The sequence below is a fragment of the Neophocaena asiaeorientalis genome, unplaced genomic scaffold, assembly GCF_003031525.2.
Source record: "Neophocaena asiaeorientalis asiaeorientalis breed wild unplaced genomic scaffold, Neophocaena_asiaeorientalis_V1.1 scaffold681, whole genome shotgun sequence".
NCBI classification, from domain to species: Eukaryota; Metazoa; Chordata; class Mammalia; order Artiodactyla; family Phocoenidae; genus Neophocaena; species Neophocaena asiaeorientalis.
The window spans coordinates 94,082-116,527 of NW_020172271.1; the positions used below are offsets into that span (position 1 = coordinate 94,082).

A 22,446-nucleotide genomic window follows, 5' to 3' on the forward strand; every position below is an offset into this window, starting at 1 on the left:
GCGACCCCGAGCCCGGGCAGCCTGGCCACCATCTCGCACAGGCTTACTGTATTTGTCGCTCAAAGGAGCGAAGTGCATGAAGACACAAGTCCCTTCCCTCAAAGGGCTTACAGTCTAGGAGTGGCAGTTACAGAATATAAGTTACATCTGGATGAAGCCCAAAACGCTAAAGGAACAGAATCAAAGGAGCCATCATTTCTGATTATTGGGGTACAGAAAGAGGAGGAATAAGCAGACCAAGCCATTTGGAAAGGACGCAAAATATGACATTAGTTTTACCCTCTGCTCGATTAAGACGTTTTACTTTTTTGTCTGTTTCACCTCCAGTGCCCTACTGCATATGTGGTCATTTCATCTCAAGAAATGTTTACTGGATTCCTAAGGTGCAGGGAGTGCTAGAAATACAAAAAGATAAGACAAGGCCTTTTAGTCCTTTAACAAGTTCAGTCTAGTGAGGAAGACTTATAAACAAAATTTGAGTTCAATGTGGTTGGGAATCAGGATGTTAGGGGAGCACAGAAGAAAGCTAGGACTCAACCGAGGGAGTGAGAGAAGGGTCCTGGAGATGGTCTGAAATCCCAAGTTACTAACCAGGTGAAGAAGCATCCCAGGTAGAGAGAACATCTTGAGCCAAGTTTAGGAGCTGAGAACCATGAAAGTGGACAGTTCCTTGTAGAGAGGCAGGAGTCAAGTCTGGAAGGGCCTTCTGTGCCTTGCCAGCATTCTTGGCCTTTACAGTGAACAGGAGTTGCAGGGTGTCTCATCTCAGGATGGATGCCTGTGAGCTTTGCTGAGAAAGTTGTGAGGCTGAGTTTAGGCTCTGTAGGGGCGTGCCATGATGGATTATAATGTCTACCGTGGATGTCGGGGAGGTATGTGTGGAGAGTAGTGGTTTGACCACTGTGTATTTATTTTGCCTGCTGGTCAGAATTTGAGAAGCTTTGGAGTTTTAAGTAGCCGAGTTGCATGGTCAGATGTGCATTTTAGGCAGTGGTTGTAGCTACATTGTGTAGAATGGATTTGAGGAGTCCAGAACTGGGGATAGGGAGATTGGTTAGGTGGTTATTATGATATGGACCTAAAGTAAGGCCATGGAACTAGGGACAGAGAGAAATACTTAGGGGATAAAATCATCATGACTTAATAATGAGCTTTGAGAAATGAGAGTGTGATGGATGACTTAGGTTTCCAGCTTGGGCTACTCATTGGTGCTGATGCCATTAATGAGATCAGAAATATGGGAGAAAAAAGAGGAATAGTCTTAGGAGTGTAGGGGTAGAAGAGCTGGGTTGCCCTGTGCGGTTGTCCATTTGCGCTCTGGATAAAGATGTTCAGCTCACTCTCTTGTTTTAATGGGGCACAATTACTGGTAGTTTCTTGAGAAAAAGTGCATAAGAAATATTTTAAATTTATGTCCATGACATTAGGCATGTCTAAAAGTGTTATTATTCTACCTTCATATTTATTTGCCTGAGAGTTTGGTTAAGTATAGAATTCTTGGTTGGAAATCATCAGCATATTGAAAACATTGCATTGTGGTCTTCTACTATTCAGTTTTTGTTGTGGAGAAGTTCAAAGCCATTATGTTCCATTGTATGTGACTTGATTGTTCCTTTCTGGAAGCTTGTACAATTTTCTGTGTCACCAGTGTTATGATGTTTCACAAAAAATTCCTTGTTATGTGTCTATTTTCACTTATCTTTGTGGGCGCCAGAAACTCATGTCCTTTCTATTCCTCAAAATCGTTTGTTGTTGACTTTCTTCCTCAATTTTCTCTATCCTCTCTTTCTTGAATTCATTATTCTGATATTGCTTCTATATGACCGGTTCCCTAATTTTCTTAAATTTTATCTCCTGTTTTCCAGATATTTGTCTTTTTGTTCTCTTTGAGAGATTTAACTTTATCTTCCAATCCCTCTATTGAGTTTTTAATTTCTGCCATCACGTTTTTAATTCTTAAGAACTGTGTTTTGGACTCTGACGTCCTTTTAAAAAACCTTTATTTTGAAATAAATATAAATTCACAGGGAGTTGCAAAAATAGTACAAAGTGGCCCCATGTACCCTTCACCCAGTGACTATATTTTATATAAATATAGTACAATATAAAAACCAGGAATCTGACATTTGTACAATGTGTGTATAGTTTGAGGCTATTTTATCACATGTGTAGATTTGATATAATCAAGATTTGCAAGTGTGTCAATTTACAATCAAGATAGAGAACTATTCCTTCACCACAAATATCTCCTCAGGCTACCCCCTACTAGTCACATCCACTTTCCTCCCCCTCACCATCCTAACCCGTGGCAACCATTAATGTGTCCTCTTATTTCTGTAATTTTGTCATTTTGAAAATGTTACATAAATGGAATCATACCGTATGTAACCTTCTGAGACTGGCTTTTTTCACTCCAATAATGTCCTTAGGATGCATCCAAGTTGTTGCCTGTAGCAATAGTTCATTCCTTTTTATTGCTGATTAGTATTCTGTGGTATGGATGTATAACAGTTTGATTAACCATTCAACTATTGTAGGATATTTTGGGTGTTTTCTCTTTGGGGCATTACAAATAGAGATTTGAACTTTGGGGTACAGTTCTTTGTATGGACATTAATTTTCATTTCTCTGGGATAGATGCCCAGGAGTGCAGTTGCTCTGTTGTATGGTAAGCTTATATTTATTTTTTAAGAAACTGTCAAACCATTTTCCGAAGTGGCTATACCATTTTACATTCCCAGCACCAGTGTATGAGAGATCCAGTGTTTGCACATTCTTGGCAACATTTAGTACTGTAAATAATTTTTATTTTAGTTGTTTTAATAGGTGTGTAGCGACATCTCATCATGGTCTTAATTTGCATTTTCCTAGTTGATACTGAGGTTGAACATCTTACATTTTCCCAACAGCATTTGCTCACTTTGTGTCTCTGTGTCACATTTTGGTAATTACCACAATATTTAAAACTGTTCAATTATTATTATATTTGATATGATGATCAGTGATCTTTGATGTTACTACTACGACTTGCTGAAAGCTCAGATGATGGCTAGCATATTTTAGTAAGAAAGTATTTTTTAATTAAGATACATATATATATTTTTTAGACATAATGCTATTGCACACAATAGACTACGGTTTAGTATAAACTTAACTTTTATATGCACTGGGAAACCAAAAGATTTGTGTGACTCAGTTTATCACAAAAATCACTTTATTGGGGTGGTCTGGAACAGAACCCACGATATCTGAGATATGCCTGTATAACTTTTTGTGTGGATATGCTCTCTAGTGATAATTTTTTAAAATATGTTTTCTCCCTACATAGTCTCAGTTTCCTCCATATTGCTATTTTTCGTTTTGTTTTGTTGGTGATATTTTTAGTAGTCAGCTTTGGACTGCCATTACAAAATACCACAGAATGGGTGACTTAAACTACAGAAATTCATTTCTCATAGTTTTGGAAGCTGGGAAGTCCAAGATCAAGGTGCTGGCTGATTTTGTTTCTGGTGAAAACTCTCTCCTGGCTTGTGGATGGCCACTTTCACGCTATGTGTTTGGATGACCTCTTCTTTCAGTGTGCACTTGAGGGAAGAGAATGAGCTCTTTGGTGTCTATTTTTATAGGGACACTAATCCTATGGGATTTGGGCCACACCCTTATGACATCATTTAACCTTAATTACCTCCCAAAGAGGTGCAGTCCTATCTCAATACAGTCACATTGAGAGTTAGAGCTTCAACATACAAATTTGGAGGGGACATAATTCAGTCCATACATAAAATTGTTAATCTGTGTTTTTGAGTAGGAGACTTAAAAAGGTGATTGAGGTCTCTGTATATTTGGGAGGAGTTTGCTGATGTGAGCTTAATTACCAGAAGATCTCAGTGGGCCATGATTTGGGGACTCCCTTTCCCAAATCTGTATCTTCAGCTCTTTCCTCTCAGGCTGGTCATTTTCTCCAGAGAGCTCCCCTCTCCTGAGAGTAAAGGCCTAGTTGAATTCCTGGAAGAATTAAGGTTAGGGGCTAAATTTCAACATTAGTATGCATCATTCACCTACTACCCCTATTTTCAGTAATGATATCCTTTCACTGTGTCTGGAGACACCCCCCAGTCCAGAAACCCTTTCCAGGGAATAAATCTATAGATACCTGCTATGGTGGGGGAAGGGCAATCACCTAGTGGCACAGAGGGAGAAGGTTTTGGAGATCCAGTAGCTTCTCATTCAGCCTTCAAGCAATCTTGCTTATTTCAGTCACTCCTTTTACTCCCACTTCTGGAGGTGCCTGGGGCTGCCAATTCCTGGGCCTTTCAAGAATTTTTCTTGGCTTTCCCTTCGATTTCCTTGAGTCCATCAAGTCATTTTCACTTGTTGATGTGCTTTCTAGACTTCAGAAATCACTTGTTATCACTTCTCCCACTCTTACTCTCTTTTTTTTGGACTTTGTGTCTGTAAAATAGTATCCTTTTAATGAGGTTTTACTGAGGTTTTGGAAGGAAGTGAAATTAGATGCATTTGTTCAATATGCTGTCTTCACCCAGTAGGCCATGACCTGTAATTATTTTATTTGCTTGTTTATTTTTGGCATACTTACAGGAAGATAAGATAGGATCTTGTCTGTACTGCGCCACTGCCTAGCACACAATAATTGTTCCTTAAATATTTGTTAAATGAGTAAATGAATATATCTGAGCAGGGAGAAGTCAAGGCTAGAGTTCACTATTTGGAAATTAGAAGCATGTAAATGGAATTAAACCTGAATGGCCAACAGAGAACCTGTAGATTAAGAAGATGGAATCCTGGGGAACACAGTGTTTAAGTGGCTGACAGAAGAATCATCCGTGTGTGATTGGAGCATTAGAGAGAGCTGTTACTGAAGCCAAGTGAAAGCTGAAGGTGGGACTATATAACAGTGTACAGAAAGGTCAGGTAAGTTAGAGACTGAAAAGCAGCCATTATATTTAGCAATTAGGGGATCTCTGACATTGGCTAGCTCCTACAGGAGCCACAGTAGAATGATGGGGACAGTAGCCACATTGCAATGGATGGAGGAGTAAGTTGCAGTTACTCAGTGTAGTTTTTGTTTTTCTGTTTTCTCCCAAGGAGCTTAGCTAGAGGGACCTCCCTGGCAGTCCAGTGGTTAAGACTCCATGCTCCCACTGCAGGGGGCACGGGTTCGATCCCTGGTGGGGGAACTAAGATCCCATGTGTCGTGTGGCACGGCCAAAAAAAAAAAAAAAACCAACGAGCTTAGCTAGGAAGTAAAAAGGGTGGGTTGGCGTTCCAATTATATATTGGTTTCTTATGAGTCTCCCCCACATTTAGTGGCTTAAAACAACAATAGTCATTTATTTATTATCGCTTACAGTTCTGGAGGTTGACTAGGCTCAGCTAGGCAATTACTTGGGCTCTCTCATGTGGTTTTGCGGACAGAAACTGGGTCTAGAGTTTCTAGGAAGATATAGTCTGTTGGCTGGGAACTCAGCTGGTGCTGTCAGCCGTATCACCTACAAATGGCCTTTTCCATGTGACTTGGCCTTCCTTGTAGCTTGAGCTGGGTTCCAAGAACAAGTGTCCCGAAAGAACCAGGTGGAAGCCGTATTGTCTTTTATGATCTAGACTCAGAAGTCGTATGGCATCACTTCCATCAGTCACAGGCCCGTCCAGATTCAAGGGGAGGGAACATAGGCCCCCACCCCTCATTGGGAGGAGTGTCAACATCACAGTGTGAGTGGTTGGGAAGTTCTGTTGTGGCCGTCTTGAAAACTACAGTCAGCCCCAGGTGGTAGCTGCTGGCAGAGTAGGGGCTGCTGCACACGCAAACATGGGTCAAGGTTGGTGTTTGAGATCGGTAGGATTGGTCCAGACTAAAACTCCCATAAACAAAAATCTCTTTTAAAGTTGACACCTAGTCCCTTTATTTTATTGACGTCCTCTTTATACAAATGAGAGAAGTACAGAAATTTTGAACAAAATATATAATGGAATATTTTTTAGTCCTTAAATGTAAATCTTACTACATACGTTACAATTTCAATGTGAACAACCTTGTGAGTTCCATTTTAAAAGAAGTGGGAAGTCAGAAAAGCTCATTCATTTTTGAATGACTTGTGATTCAGACAATCTCCCTCATTTTTTAAGTGATTTTCCTTCAGAAAAATCCCACTGTTGACTTCTCATTCTTCTCCCTTTTCTACAACATCCATGTATTCACAAAGCCGGGTCTCACTTTGCATATATTAGTAATCTACCAAAATGCTCCTTTGATTGTGTGGCTCATATCTCAGTGTTTCTGATATCTTCCATTGTCTTCAGGGCCTAGTCCAGACCCTCAGCCTAAATTCAGGGATCTCCACCTGGTGCCTACGTATCCATGTCCAACCTTACAGCACAGGATTCCATATACCCACCGTTCTTAAACGTTTGGGGGTTATAGACTCCTTTGAAAATTTGGTGAAAGTCAAGGACCCTTTCCCTAGAAAAATGTACATATACTCAAAGTTTTACATATAGTTTCATGGGACTCATGGACCTCCTAAAGCCCATCAGTGGACCCCGTATTCAGAACCCCTGCCTGAATGAGGCTGCACAGTAAAGTGTTTAAGAGTTCAAGCTCTAGAGCCAGACTGCCCAGTTTAATTCCAGGTTCTACCACTCTTACCAGCTAACCTCAGGAAGTCACTTCACCTCTCTATGCCTGCTTTCTAATATATAGAATGAGGATAATACTAGTATATACCTTATTGGTGGTTGTGAGGATTAAATGAGATAATGGAGAGAAATGCTTAGCTGAGTGCCTGACAACATAGTTAAGTGCTCAATAAATGTTAGCAGCAATTACCTTTATTGTTGTTGTTATATCTTCTCCAGCAAATAGAACAATTTGTCATTCTTTAAACATGCTTTTAAAGTGGCCTTGCTATTATAATTTCCTCCACTTAGAATACTTTTTCCATCCCTTTTCCCCATCTTTTTTTTTTTTTTTTTTTTTTTGTGCGGTACGCAGGCCTCTCACTGTTGTGGCCTCTCCTGTTGTGGAGCACAGGCTCCCGACGCGCAGGCTCAGCGGCCATGGCTCACGGGCCTAGCCACTCTGCGGCATGTGGGATCTTCCCGGACTGGGGCACGAACCCGTGTCCCCTTCATCAGCAGGCGGACTCTCAACCACTGTGCCACCAGGGAAGCCCGCTTTTCCCCATCTTTTTATCCACAGAAGCTCAACCCTTAAAACACAGCTCCAGTGCCATTTCTTCCATGCAGTCTCCCTTATCACCCGCAGTGTGAGAGCTATCTTTTTGTTTCAGGTTCCTCGAGCCCTCGATGTCTGTGCTGCCCACGGGGCACTAGCACGCACACTGCATGTTGCTCAGCTCTCAGAACCATTTCCATCCATTTGGTGTACTTATTGTTCTCACACTGGTGCAAGGCCTTGTAGCAGGTACAGAGGTAGAGCCTCTGTCCCAAGTGCAGGCAGTGAGGAGTGTTAATGGTACAAAGTGCTGTGACAATCCAGGCAGGGAAGAGATTTCTATCTGACTGGGCCCCCCAGAGGAGGAATCTTCCTGGAAGATGTGTTTGTGCTGGGTCTTAAAAGCCAACCAGAGGTTAAGGAGCAGGGATGAGGTGGGTAAACAGAGAGGGCATTATCTTTTGACCCTCCCTAGAGATGTAAGCCCCCAAAGGGCTTCTGTCGTTTTTGGTTGCTTTCAAAGAGCCTGTACGAGTACCACAAACATCAACTTTCTCAACTTTCTCCCTTCTCCTGTTGAACTTCATCATGACCACCTATCTTATTTCATTATCTTAAATATACGTCCAAAGCTGCACCTTCCACCTGGGCTCTGGGCCTCATCCTTTCCCGCTCCCTTGTTTTCATACCTGCTTGCTTCATTTTCAACCTCTTATCCAGCCCATTAGCTTATAAACATCCTCAAATCTCTCCTTTCTTCAAACAACAAAAACTATTCCTTAGCAACTCTGAAGGGGAAAAAAAAGACCATCTGGCTACTATCCTCCCTTCTCATAACACTCAACCTGCTGTTTTTGCTTCTGCTCCTGTCAATTTACTGTAACTGCATCCAGCAGGGTCATCAGCAGTGTCCTGGTGTGTTCAATCCAAATTCACTTTTCTGTTTTCTCTTCCCCGACCTGCATTCTTGTTCGCTTGTTCATATTTGACCTCTTGTTCTCTGACTTGACAGCATTGATCACTATTGACCATTTTCTTCTTCCTGAAACTCTTCTTCTTTAATTCTCATGACCCACTTTCTTCTGGCCTCTTGCAAGTTTCACCCACAGTTTTTTTCTCCACCTGACCGTAAATGTTGGTTTTTTTTTTTTCTCAGCCTATACACTCTCCAGTGGTGATTGTGTCCATTCCCATGGCTTCCCCCAAATCTTGTTTTTTCTAGTCCAGAAATCTCTCCTGATCTCCAGACACCCCAGTTAGCCAGCTTACCACTTCCGTTTTGGATAACCCACAGATACCTTTTATTCAAAATGCCCCAAACAGAACACACCGTGTTTTTCAATATATGCTTCCTCCATAGTCCCTTTTTTGGGAAGTGGTATCACTGTCCTTCCCCTGTTACACTAGTCAGTTTTAAAGATTTTATATCTTAAAGACTTCTTAAAACTGTCTCCCTCCCCTCACCTCTACTGCTGCTTTCTTAGGACCACAGATCCTCCGAGCACAACCTCTTACCTGACCTTTGTGCCTCCATTCTTTACTACGATCCTATTAGTTCTCCAGAGTGCTGCCAGAGTGATCTTCCTAAAATGGAAATAGAATCCCATCCCTTCTCCCTAACCTTCTTCAGTGACTCCCATCATCTACACCAGGGTTCCTCAGCTTCAGCACTATTGACATTTGGGGCCAGCTAATTCTTTTTTGGGAGTTGGGGGGTCTTCCTGACATTGTAGAATGTTTAGCAGCATCCCTGGCCTCTACTTACTTGATGGTAGCATACCCACCACCCAGTTCTGACAACCTAAAATGTCTCCAGACATTGACAGGTGACCCCATGAGTTGGGAGAGCAAAATTGCCCCTGTTTGATCTACAGGATAAAATCTAGGTTTCTTAGCATGGATACAAGGCCCTTTGTGTTCTTCCCCTGCCTGCCTCTTCAGCCTCATTTGACCCCATATTGCCCACTATCCTCCAGGTCTGTCAGTTACCAGGAACCCTGTAGCTCCCACCCACCACTCCTTTAACTTGACTAACTTTCTCAGCCCTTGGATTTCAGCTCAGAAGTCACCCCTCAGGAAATAGTTCCTGACTCTTTTAGTCTGGATTAGGTGCCAATCTTACATGCTCCTGTTGCACCCCCTGCTTCCCTCTGCTTGTTCATCATGCAGTGTGACGTCTGTTCACTTGTCTCTCTTCCCAGCATCAGCGAGAGCTGGATGGGAAGGACTGTGTTTTGTTACCTCTGTGTCCTTAGCACGGTGGCTTACTCCTAGTAGGCATCCAGTAAATGTCGACTGAATGAATTGTTGGTGCTCAATAAGGCTTTGTTGAATGAATGAATAGTCCTCCTTGAAACAGCTGCTTTTCTCAGCTCTTTCACTTTCCACCATTCCATCCTGTTTATGTAATTGAAAAAAAGCTAGTTGGTCAGTAGGTCAAGAAACAGTCACCCCCAAAGCAAGGATTTTAAGGAAAAAAGTCTGGCAGTTCCATAAACTCTGTGGTGCACTGCGTAGAGTGGAACACAAATAGTTCTACGTTATGGTTGGTACCAGAAAGTCAGGAATAAGAATTTGGACCAAAATGGGAAAGAAACACTACATTTTTGTACTGTAGCATATGGATTTCTCATTAGTCTATGTAAGGGAAAACCGGGGGTGGGAAGGGCTCAGCGACTGCAGCTGTCCACACTCTCTCCCCCCATCATTCTGCTGCCACCACACCTGGTCCCCAGAGACACCCTCACTTCTTAGCTATGTTGGCTGAGGTATGGACAAATCCCCTTGGTTCAGCAGAGACTAGCCTGGAATCTTTCAAAGGAGCTTTGCTAGGAAACTAGTGGGAAAAACAAAACAAAAGTAAAAACAGGAAACAGCATATAGAAATTATAAAAATACAGAGAGGAATTATAAAAATACAAAGGAAGGAAGGAAAATGACAGAGAAAAAAGAAAATCCCTCAGCTTAAGATAACTAAGTTCTAGTTTTAGCTTTCCTAAATTCACCAGGCACATGTTCTCCCCTGGGTTTTTTGTTTCTGTTTTGTTTTGCCACAATATTGCCTCCCTCTGAAGAACTCATCCTACAGTCCCCCTTTTCAGTCTTTGAGTATTTTCCTTTTCTCACTTAAGAATCTTCTCTTTCTTCATCTAAGAGGGAGTTGGAATTGGCATTGGTCACTTTCTCTTACCGATGGCAGGTTACTGATCAGAAGGAGAAAGGAGCTTTCCAGCCTTTGAGGATAAAGTAGCTCAGGGGTTCTACTTCTGAGGACCAATGCTAAGCGTCCATGACAAAGGTTTTACTTGCCTGGGGTGAAATGAAAAACACAGACAATATCAATGAGTTTTTTAGTAGCACTAAAGGACTGACCTTTTTATTCTGGGTTTTCTTTTTTCTTTCTTACTTTTTAAGTATTAAAATAGCAGATGGTAGTTGTGAGGTTTTGCTTTGTTTTTGATGTCCTTGTCAAAATTAAATGTTGATAATTCTCTGTAGGTACCCCAGTTTTTAAAAATTCTTCCTGGTCTCTGAAGTCCAGAACTCTGACCAATAGATATTCTGTAAGGCATTGAAGTGTACCCTTTTTTTTTTTTAATGCTTTGTGGGTCATTTGAAAAGGTATTTTAATATGTAAGTTTATTTTTCAATCCTCCAACAGGACGTGCTGTAGTTAACTATGTTTTCAAGGGCAAGTGACACAGGTTATAAAGTTTGATGTTCTGTTCTAAGGAACTATGTAGTTGCTGTAATATAATCCTCATTCTAGATATTCATTTATTGGTTGAATATCAATAAATGTGCCCACCATGTGCTAGGTACTAGGTGAAAACAAATTTGAGTAAGTTATTGTCCCTGCCTTCAAGGAAATTCTAGACTAGGGAAGAAGGTCGAGGTGTGAACAATAGTACAAGGTGTCAGTACTCTAGGAACCAGAAAGTACCTAATTCCACCTTGGACCGCTTTATAGAGGAAGTGAAGTGTTACCCACGGACAAGTTGAGGAAAGGCATTCTAGGCAGACATTTGCTATGACTGGAACCTGAGTGAGTGTGGCAAATTTCGGGAACATTTGGGCAGCTTCAACTTGGGAACATGTGGGAGAGTGGCAGAAGATGAAGCTGGAAGGGTATTGCCCAGTTTTAATTTCCTTTTCCACAGCTACCTGTTACTGAACATATACTTTGCATACTTGTAGTCCAGAAAAAAGCCTGAGCAATAAAACTGTATTTTGTAATGTTTTTATTCATTAGCCTTCCCTCACTTAATGCCTTTTGAAAATGCCACTGAAATTTAATATGGGTAAATGCCTGGTACTTGCATTCAGAGTTTACTCCCACAGTGTAGGACAGGGGAGACCTGACGTAGCATTTTGCTGACCATAAACTTTCCTTGAGCCCATGATACGCCCCAGCTGCCCCGAGAGCAGATGCCTTCGTGGTGACTTCTGTGGAGCGTCAGACTCAAGGCAAGCAGCGGGTCCTGGCCTGGCAACATCTGGGCACTGTGCTCAGGTCTGCGTGCCACTTTTTAGGGCATGTGTGGATAAAATCTAGAGGGTATCTGAGAAGATGGCCTACAAACCATCATATAAAGAGTAAAATTAAAAAGAACAAGAGAGCTGCCTTTAGTTATTTTAATGGATTGCTTGAAGCAGGATGGAATGGCTTATTCTGGGTTGTACCAGTGGACTGGATGGAAATTAGATCAATTTTGACTCAGTGTTGGAAATAATTTTTAAGAGCTTTTTTCCTAATTACATAGCGCTATGAGATTATTTTGACAAAATATGGAAATGTTTTGACAGAAACATGATAACCATCTTCACCTGTGGAGATACTGTAGTGTGAAGTGTCCTATTTGAAGGAACGGTTGGCCCTCTAGAGCTCCTTCCATCTTTAAATTCAATGAAATTTCAGCATTTCTTCTAATTTTTAAAGTATCTTATCTCTTTCCCAACTTTGCCACCCTTACCCTTACATTAACCCAATTATTTGTGAATTTTCTTATTTTTTAGTATCTGACCAAGAGGATACCACAAAACCCAAGGTATCAGCATGTCAAGTCAAGACTAGACACTGGTAAGTAAACACTAGAAAATAAAAACTTTAAAAAAATCTAATAGCCGATTATTGACAAAAAACAGCGTGTCATGCCTGGTATGAATTGCAGCTAAAAGTTTCTTACTGTCTGGGCTGATGTTTTTCTGAGCTCAGGACTTATCTTTGAAAGCTGTTTTTCAGATTATCATTAAAAATCTCCATTCACATAACTGAGCTTACTATAAATTGAGAAACTGATAAAAACAGTATTTAATAAGTTCCAGGACTGATGCTAATAAATATCAGGATGTCAGCCTCTATCTTGGAACACCTTAAGTATCTTCCTTAAAACTGGGATCAATACATTATACTTGTGCATGTTTGTTCAATTCCATATTTGCACAGTGCAACTACATGCAAACTTATGGGCTACAGGACATGTAAAGATGAGTGTGAATTGTGATTTTTGTAATCAAAGAGCTTAGATTCAAGTGGAGTCAGACAGACTTGAATGAGTAACTAAAATACCAGGCAAAATTAAATTAGTGCTACAATTCAGGTAAAATGAAATTTAAGAGTGCATTACTGCTTATTTCCATGCTGTTGACATTTTTCAGTGTGATGATGAAAACCACTCCCCAGATCCCTGGTGGATTTTCAGTCTTGTGAGATTTTGGTTGGTTGTTTAGTTTTTTTCAACATCTTAAAAGTCTGCTGTGGAAAATCCATCCTATTAAGATGGTTTTGCTAGTGGATAGGGGTACCACATGCCTTTAGCAATACTGAATTTTCTACCAGTAACCTCAAGACAACGGAGAAAATAAACTGGGGTGTTGACTTTGTTTAAATCTCATTCATTTTGTCTTTCTCTTTCTCCAGTCTCCTTCAGAATTACTGTCTTCTGTTATGCATGTTTCCCCAAATAAAATATACTTAAATTAAATGTTTTAAATGAACCACATTTGCAGATACTGTTTCTTGGGACCTTTCTTTCAAACAATTTTGTGCTGTACAGATATTTATCCTTGCAAATATCCTGTTTGATGGGAGGTAAAAAATGTTATCTCTGTCTTTGAGGAGGAAGAAATTTTAGTCCAGAGATTATGTGATTTACCTGAAGTTCAGTAAAGGAGATAGAACTAGGATTTGTGTGCAGGATGAGGAAGTCAATGTTGGAGACCTGGTGTGAAGTCCTGGGTACTGTCACTTCGGCCACACTGTCCCAGTGCTTCCTCCAGCCTCATTTCTTCTATCACAAATGCCTTCAGCTCCTGCCTCTCTGTCTATCTCCCTTTATTTGCAACTGTGACCCACCTTTCTGGAATAAGTTATTCTGAGAGGGAAGTACTTTGATTAAAAATACCATATTTTCTCTGAGCAGTACGGACAACGTTTTAAAGACTGCTTAATGCATTCCTTTTGGAACCTTCTTAAAATTAAAATTTGTAAGAGCTGAAGTCTTTTTCAGATAAATAGATTTGTCTATAGCTTCGTTATTTTTTTCTCCTGGAAGTTGAATTGAGTTTTGTGAATGAAAACTGATTTCTTTCCCTTCAATTCCTCAGTTCATAACCAAAGTTTGACTCAATAATGGTACCTGAAATTAATTTCAATCTTTTGGAAATTGAGATATTTCTATCTGCTTTTTATAATACAAAGTAATTGCCTATCTCCTTTTATATTTTGAGGTTTTTAATCTAGTATTTTTTCTAATTAAACTTTTTATTTTGAGGTAATTGTAGATTCACATGGAATTGTAAGAAATAAAACAGATTCCTTGTACCCTTTACTCAGTTTCCTATAGTAACATCTTGCAAAACTGAGAGCTGTGCTATCCCAACCATGATATTGACTTTGATAAATACAGTCTGGCTACAGAACATTTCCATGACCACAAGGATCCCTCATATCCACTTTCCACCCTCACCTGTGCCTTAACCCGTGGCTACCACTAATCTGTTCTCCATTTCTATAGTTTTGTCTTTCACAAATGCTATATAAATGGAATCATACAATATATAAGTTTTTGGATTGGATTTTTCCGTCAGCAAATTCTCTGGAGATTCTTCCAGGTTGTTGCACGTATTAGTAGTTCATTCCTTTTTATTCCTGAGTAGTATTCCGTGGTGCATTCCATACATGCACCACAGTTTAACCATTTTCCTATTGAAGGACATTTGAATTGTTTCCCCTTTTTGATTATCACAAGTAAAGGTGCTATAAACATTTTTGTACAGATTTTTGTGTGAAAATAAGTCTTCATTTCTCTGGGATTAGTGCCCAGAAGTGCAATTTCTAGATTGTATGGCAGTTGCATTTGTAGTTTTTTAAGAAGCTGCCAAACTGTTTTCCAGAGTGGCTGGACCATTTTACATTCCCACCAGCAGTGTATGAGTGATCCAGTTTCTCCACATCCTCACCAGCGTTTGGTGGTGTTGCCATTTTTAATTTTAGCCATTCTGATAGGTGTGTAGTAGCATATTATTGCCCTGTGATTTGCATTTCCCTAATGACTTATGACGTTGAATATCTCTTCCTGTGCTTATTTGCCATTTGTGTATCTGTATACCTTCTTCAGTGAAATGTTTGTTCATGTTTTTTGCCTGTGTTCCAATTGGATTGTTTGCTTTTTAATTGTTGAATTTTGAGTGCTCTTTATATATCCTACCTACTAGTCCTTTGTTGGATACATGGTTTGCAAATAGTTTCTGCCAGTCTGTAGCCTGTCTTTTCATCCTCCTAACAGGGTCTTTCAAAGAGCAAAAGTTTTCAGTTTGGGTGAAGTCCAGTATATCAGTGTTTCCTTTTATGTATCATGCTTTTGTTGTCAAGTCTAAGAACTCTTTGCCTAGCCTAGGTATCAAAGATTTTCTATATGCTTTTTTCTAAAAGTTTTATATTTTAGGTTTTACATTTAAGTCCATGATACATTTCTGTATAAGATGTGCAACTTAGATTGAGATTAATTTTTTGATTGTGGATGTCCAATTGCTCTAGCACCATTTGTTAAAAAGATTATCTTTCCTCCATTGAACTGGTGTGTTCACCTTTGTCAGAAGCAAGTTAGGCATACTTACGTGCATCTATTTCTGGGTTCTGTATTCTGTTCCATTGATTTATGTGTCTATCCCTCTGCCAATACCACAGTCTTGATTACTGTAGCTATATAATAAATTGGATACTTAAAATTGGTTAGACTGATTAGTCCCACTTTATTTTTCTTTACAAAATTATTTTAGCTACTCTAATTCCTTTGCCTTTCCATGTAAATTTTAGAATAAACTTGTTTACATTTACAAAGAAATATTGCTGTACTTTTTTTTGTATTTATTTTATTTATCATTTATTTTTGGCTGCATTGGGTCTTTGTTGCTGAGCACGGGCTTTCTCTAGTTGTTTCTTTCATCAGCATTGTATAGTTTTCAGCATATAAATCCTATACATGTTTTGTTAGATTTACACATAAGTATTTACTTTTTTTGAGCAATTGTGAATGGTATTGTATTTTTAATTTTGGTGTCCATGTGTTCATTGCTAGCGTATAGAAATATAGCTTATTTTTTATATTTATCTTGTATCCTGAGACCTTGCTAACTCACTTATTAGGTAAAGGAGAAATTTTTTTGGTAGATTCCTTGGGCTTTTCTATGTAGACAATCATGTCATATTAAAAAAGGCAGTTTTATTTCTTCCTTTCCAGACTGTATCTGTTTATTTCCTTTTATTGCCTTACTGTACTGACTAGAACCTCCAGAACTATGTGAAGTAAGAGTGCTTAGAGCGAACATCCTTGTCTTTACCCCAAACTTAGTGGGAAAGCATTCAGTTTTTCATGATTAAGGATAATGTTAGTTGTATCAGGTTGAGGAAGTTTCCTCCTATTCCTATTTTTCTGAGAGTTTCCATCCTGAATGACTATTGAATTTTATTGAATGCTTTTACCGCATCAGTTGATATAATCATATGGTTTTTTTCTTTAGCTTGATAATATAGATTACTTTGATTGATTTTTAAATATTGTACTAGTTTTGTATCTATAGAGTAAAACTCACTCATGGTGTATAATTCCTATTATATGTTGCTGAATTCAATTTATTATTTCATTACAGATTTTTATGTTTATATTCATGAGGGACATTGGTTTGTAGTTTTTGGTTTGTTTTTTGAATTGTGTTTGCCTGGTTTTAGTATTATTGTAATATTGGTCTCATAAAATGAGTTGGGAAATGTTCCCTCCTGTTTTCTGGAAGAGATTGTATATTATTGGTGTTAATTCTTTCTTAAACATTTGGTAGAATTGTCCAGTAAAACCATTGAGCCTGGAGATATCTTTTTTGAGAGTTTTTAAATTTTGAATTTAATTTTTTGATAGTTATGGGGCTATTCAAATTGTTTGTTTCATATTGGATGAGTTGTGGTTTTGTGTTTTTAGAGGAAGTGGTACATTTCATCCAAGTTTTCAAATTTATGTGCGTAGAGTTGTTTGTAGTGTTCCCTTATTATCCTTCTAAAGTCTGTAATATCTGAAGTGATAGCTCATGTTTCATTCCTGATGTTGGTAATTTGTGTCTTTTCTCTTTTCTTTCTTCACTACAGGTTTGTCCATTTTATTGATCCTTTCAAAGAACCAGCTTTTGGTTTCATCAATTTTCTCTTTGTTTTTCTGTTTTAAATTTTATTGTTTTGCTCTTATCTTTATTTCCTTCCTTCTGCTTATTTTGCTCTTGTTTCTAGATTCTTGAGGTAGGAGTTTAGATTATTGATTTAAGAGTTGTTCTCTTTTTTAATGCATGTAGTTAGTGCTGTAAATTTCTCTCAGCACTGATTTAGCTGTGTCTCACAAATTTTGATATGTTGAATTTTCATTTTCATTTAGTTCAGTGTATCTTTTTATCTCCCTTAAGACTTCCTCTTTGATCCATGGATTATTTAGACATGTGTTGTTGTTGTTTTATAAATTATTTATTTATTTATTTTTGGCTGCGTTGGGTCTTCGTTGCTGCGCACTGGCTTTTCTCTAGTTGCGGTGAGCGGGGGCTACTCTTTGTTGTGGTGTGCAGCCTTCTCATTGTGGTGGCTTCTCTTGTTGTGGAGCATGGGCTCTAGGCACGTAGGCTTCAGTAGTTGCAGTGCATGGGCTCAGTAGTTGTGGCTCATGGTCTCTAGAGCGCAGGCTCAGTAGTTGTGGCGTGTGGGCTTAGTTGCTCTGTGGCATGTGGGATCTTCCCGGACCAGGACTCGAACCTGTGTCCCCTGCATTGGTAGGTGGATTCTTAACCATTGCACCACCAGGGAAGTCCCGTGTGTTGTTTAGTTACAAGTGTTTGGAGGTTTTCCTGTCATCTTTCTGTTATTGACTTCCAGTTTGATTCCACTGTGGTTGGAGAATGTACTCTGTGTATTTTAACTTTTTAAAATGTATTGATGTTCATTTTATTGCCCAGGATATGGTCTATCTTGGTATATGTTCCATGGGCACTTGAAAAGAAGCATAGTTTTGCTTAGTGTGTTCTTTGTTTTGTCCTGATAGTCCGAGGCTCCTTTTATCCTTTCCTTTCTAATTAGAGAACTTCCTTTAGCCATTCTTTAGGATAGGTCTGCTGGTGACAAATTCTCTTAGTTTTCATTCATCTGAGAATGTTTTGATTTCCTTTCATTCCTGAAGAGTATCTTCTCTAGGTATAGGTTTCCGGGTTGGCAGTTCTTTTCTTTCAGCACTTGAAAAATATTGTGCCACTTTCTTCTGGCCACCTGAGTTCTGATGAGAAATCTCCTGTTATTCAAACTGTTTTTCCCATATGGGTAAGGTGTCACTTATCTCTTGCTGCTTTCAAGATTGTTTTTTCTTTAGTTTTCAGAAGTTTAACTATGATATATCTTGGTGTGGATTTCTTTGGGTCTGTCCTGTTTGGAGTTTACTCAGCTTCTATATAAATCTGAAGTTCATGTCACTTGCCAAATTTGAAAAGTTTTCAGCAATTATATTTTGAGTACATTTTCAGCCCCAGCCTCTTTCTCCTCTTTCTGGTACTTTGATGGCATCTCATCACAGTCCAGCAAGGATGGAAATCAAGGCTCTCCATCTGGCCTTTGCTGGCAGTTAAGGGTAGGACATAGCTTTTCTGTGGAATGTGGCTGGAAAAAGGCAGTTATTATCTAATAGTTTTCTGTCTTGCTGTCCTTTGGCTGGAGACAGCAGGCTTTTGTTAGGGACATTTTTGGTCTATTCGTAGGTATTTCTGGGTTTCTGGCTTCTTCAGCTCCAAGTCTAGTGTATATGAGGCAAAAAACAAACAAACAGACAGCACCCAGGTAACTCAGCCATTATGTCATTCCTTGGGTCCAGAGGTCCCTAACCAGTCTGCCTTCCTCTCTCTACCTATTAGAGTCTTCTTATGTTTGTTTTATGTATAATGTACAGGATTTTTTTAAATTGAAGTATAGTTGATTTATAATATTGTGTTAAGTTTCTGGTATACAGCAAAGTGACTCTGTTTTTTATATATATATACTATATATTCTTTTTCAGATTCTTTTCCATTATAGGTTATTACAAGATATTGAATATACTTCCTTGTGCAATACAGTAGGACCTTGTTGTTTATCTATTTTATATATAGTGGTGTGTATCTGATAATACCAAACTCTTAATTTATCCCATCTAGGATTTTTTTTTTATTCAATCTTTTTTTCTAATTGGTGTGTTTTCTTAAATTGAGATATAATTTACATATCATAAAATTCAACCTTTAAAAATGTACAATTCAGACATTTTTAGTACATTCACACAAGGTTGTGAAACCATCACCACTATCTAATTGCAGAATTTTTTTGTCATCCCATAAAGAAATCCCATACCCAAAGTAATCATTTCCCATTCCTTACTTTTACCAGTTCCTGGTAATCACTAATCTATCTTTTGTATCTATGAGTTTGCCTCTTCTGAACATTTCATATAAATGGAATCATACAATATGTGACCTTTTGTGTCTGGCTTCTTTCACTTAGCATAATGTTTTCAAGGCTCATCATTGGTGTAGCATGTATCAATACTTTATTCCATTTTATTGCCAAACAATATTCTTTTATATAGCTATTTCACATTTTGTTTATCTACTTATCATTTGGTAGATGTTTGGTTTGTTTACGCCTTTTGGCCATAATGCTGTTAAAACATTAGTGTACAAGTTTCTGTGTGAACATACGTTTTCAGTTCTCTTTGTTGATGTACCTAGGAGTTGAACTGTTGGTCAGACATTAACTCTGTGTTTAATTTTTTGAGGAACTGCCAAAGTGTGTTCCAAAGTAGCTGCACTTTACATTCCCACCAGCAGTGTAGGAGCGCTCTTTTTTTCTCCACATCCTCAACAATGCTTGTTATTGTCCATCATTTTGATTATAGTCATCTTCGTGGGTGTGAAGTGGTATCTCATTGTGGTTTTCATTTGCATTTTCCTAATGAGTAATGATGTTGAGCACCTTTTAATGTGCTTATTGGCATTTATATATCTCCTGTGGAGAAATGGCTATTCATATCATTGGTTTTTTAGTTGGGTTATTTGTCTTTTTATTATTGAGTTATAGGAGTTCTTTTACGTACTCTGGATAGTAGACACTTATCAGGAGTATAATTTGCAAATATTTTCTCCCATTTTGCGGGTTGTCCAGGGATTTTGTGGTACTTAGCTGGAGGAGTAGAGAAAAGTACATCTACCTCATATTCCTGGAAGCAGAAGTCTCCCAAACTAGTTTTATAATGCCTTTGGAAGGGCCAGAGTATGCTTCATTGCTTAAAACTCAACATATTTTAAAGTCAGTGTGTGAGAAATCTAATTCTAGTGTTCAATTTTTTGTTTGTTTCAGATTTAGAAATTATTTTAAAGTCAGTTTAAGGGAAAGATTTTAATTTTTTTTCTATTTATTTTTGTGACTTTCCTCCCTTTGTATTCGGTACAGTGGCCTATGGGTTATGAGCCAGGATACAGATCCCTTCAACCCTTTGGAGAGCCATCAGGGCTTGAGACAGCCCAAACCTCAGCATTTTGTCCAAATATTATCACTTATATATGTCTGCCATGAGGTGAAAAGTGTGAGGAGTCCTGGTTATGAAAACACCAGAGTTACTTTAAAGGTCAAGTAAGAAACTCCTGTCTGTGGTATGATTTTAAGCTCTGCAGTCAGAGCCGTGGAAATAGGCACGGTAATGAGTGAGCATTTCTCATTTCTAGGCTAAATAGATGGGTCTTTAATCTTTTCTTACCAAACAGTGAGCAGTTCAGAGTTAATCACAAGAAATCAAGAATTTCGTGGCATCTCCTGTCTTCACCCAAATCACCTTCTACTGAGCTCTTCAAAGACTGATATCTTCTTCCTGGGTAAAGATAATTTTTTATTTCTATCCTTCTGATGCTACTTCTCGTATAAACTCAAACACCAGTGTATAGCCATGGCTAGAAATACCAGAATTATTTTGAACTTCAAATATTTCTTTTGTTCCATAGGTGCCTGAGTGTATCTTACCAGCTCCCCAGCATTGCCAGACTGTGCCATGAATGGATTATGCTTCCGATGAAATCCCTGACGGCGTTTTGTTCAGTCTCCACCGCAGGGTTCTTGTGTATTCTCAAGCACCCTCTCTGGGTTTCTGCTCTGTAGCACTGCAGGCTGATTAACTTTCCAAACCACAGGGCTCTCTCTTTGTTAGTCTCCTACACTCTTTCATTGCTGGCATTATTCTCTCATTTCAATCTATATTCAATCTAATTTCAAATTTCTTTAGCTTTCTAAAATTCTGTAGACTATCTCCATTCAGTCTTTTCTAGCCTTTTTTTATTTTTTAGAAATTCACCTTAGTTTTCTTATCTCCATACAAACTAGTCATTTCCTTTTTTCTTCTTAGTCTTTACTTTTCCTGAATATCTGCTAATAGCCTTGATCTTAAGCACTCAAACTCATTATAGACTAAGTACTCTTCATTTTTATTTGGTATTTAATTCTGTTTCTTATGTCAAAGGAAGAAATGTATGTGAAAGCCTTTTACAAACCAGAAAGCACTATGCACTCGTATAACTTATTGAGATTAACAAAGGACCACTGTGCCTCTTTTCAAGCTTTCTGCTCCTTCTGAGCCAAAAGAACTTCTCCGTAGAGGAGGGAAATATTGAAGAAAAATAAAGCAATGGAATTGTCTCTTAGCAACTGAGTTCGTGCCTTATAAATCTTACCCACTTTAGATTACTGCTGCTCAAAATCACTTGCTTTTCTTACTGGCTCAGTTCAAATAATGTTATTAAATTATAGGAAAACAAAGGAAAAAATCTAATGAATGAGTCACTCAGTTCGTCGATTGTGCTCTCTTTGCTTAGCACTATTGATATAGTTGAGTTGTGTCTTTCTCTTGATTCCAGTTGTAAAACTTTTTTATATATCTTTTGTTGCAACTTAAATTATAAACTAAGTAGAAGCTAAATACCATCTTATACATTTCTAGGTTACCTGAGTCCTGAAACAATATAGGTCATTTAAGTAGTATGTAACATATATGTACTATATATAAATCAGGTTGGGCATAGCTTAGAGAAAATCAGGTATCCAAAAACTCAAACCAAACTGGGGTGTGATTATTTACATTATAATATAATTCATTATAAGGATTCTTCAGCTAGTAGATCTTCACAGTATTTTTCATTTAGCAAATATTTTTGAGTGCCTCCTATGCTAGACAATGGAAAGGATAAAGATATTGTGTGTGTGTGTGTGTGTGTGTGTGTGTGTGTGTGTGTGTGTAAATAGTTGTTTTGGGCTGTCAGTATAATAAGATAGATAAGACTTGCGCACAAATAAGGCAGTACAATGATAAATGCCTTGTGAGTGGTAAGCCGAGTGCTGTAGAAGTTCAGAGGAGGGAAAGGTCACTTCCAGCTGGGTGAGCTATTATGATTACATGGGCAAGGTGACATGTTAGAGAACCAAAGACTAACAGAGAGTTTGTCAAGTTTAGTAATTAAGGCAAGATTGAAGAGGTAGGTAAGATGTTGGTGCCTTCACTAGTAGAGCAAGGAGTTTAAACTTCAGTCAGTAAGTGATGGGGAGCCGCTGACTTTTTTTAATCAAAGTATTGTCTAGGAAAATGTATCTGGCAGTAATGTGTAATTTTAATTTTTAAAAATTAGTCTGTTGATAGTCTTTTTTTTTTTTTTTTTTTTTTTTTTTT

At 38.5% G+C, this 22,446-nt stretch overlaps 1 protein-coding gene across 2 annotated transcripts in view; it reads left to right on the forward strand.

Moving 5' to 3' along the window:
* The window catches only part of CEP41 (centrosomal protein 41), a 46,643-nt gene that overhangs the window by 285 nt on the left and 23,912 nt on the right, over positions 1-22,446 (forward strand). For both annotated transcript variants that reach the window (XM_024762989.1, XM_024762979.1), the window contains exon 2: positions 12,209-12,272. In XM_024762989.1, the coding sequence (XP_024618757.1) occupies positions 12,209-12,272 (64 nt within the window). The remainder of the gene's footprint in view (positions 1-12,208; positions 12,273-22,446) is intronic.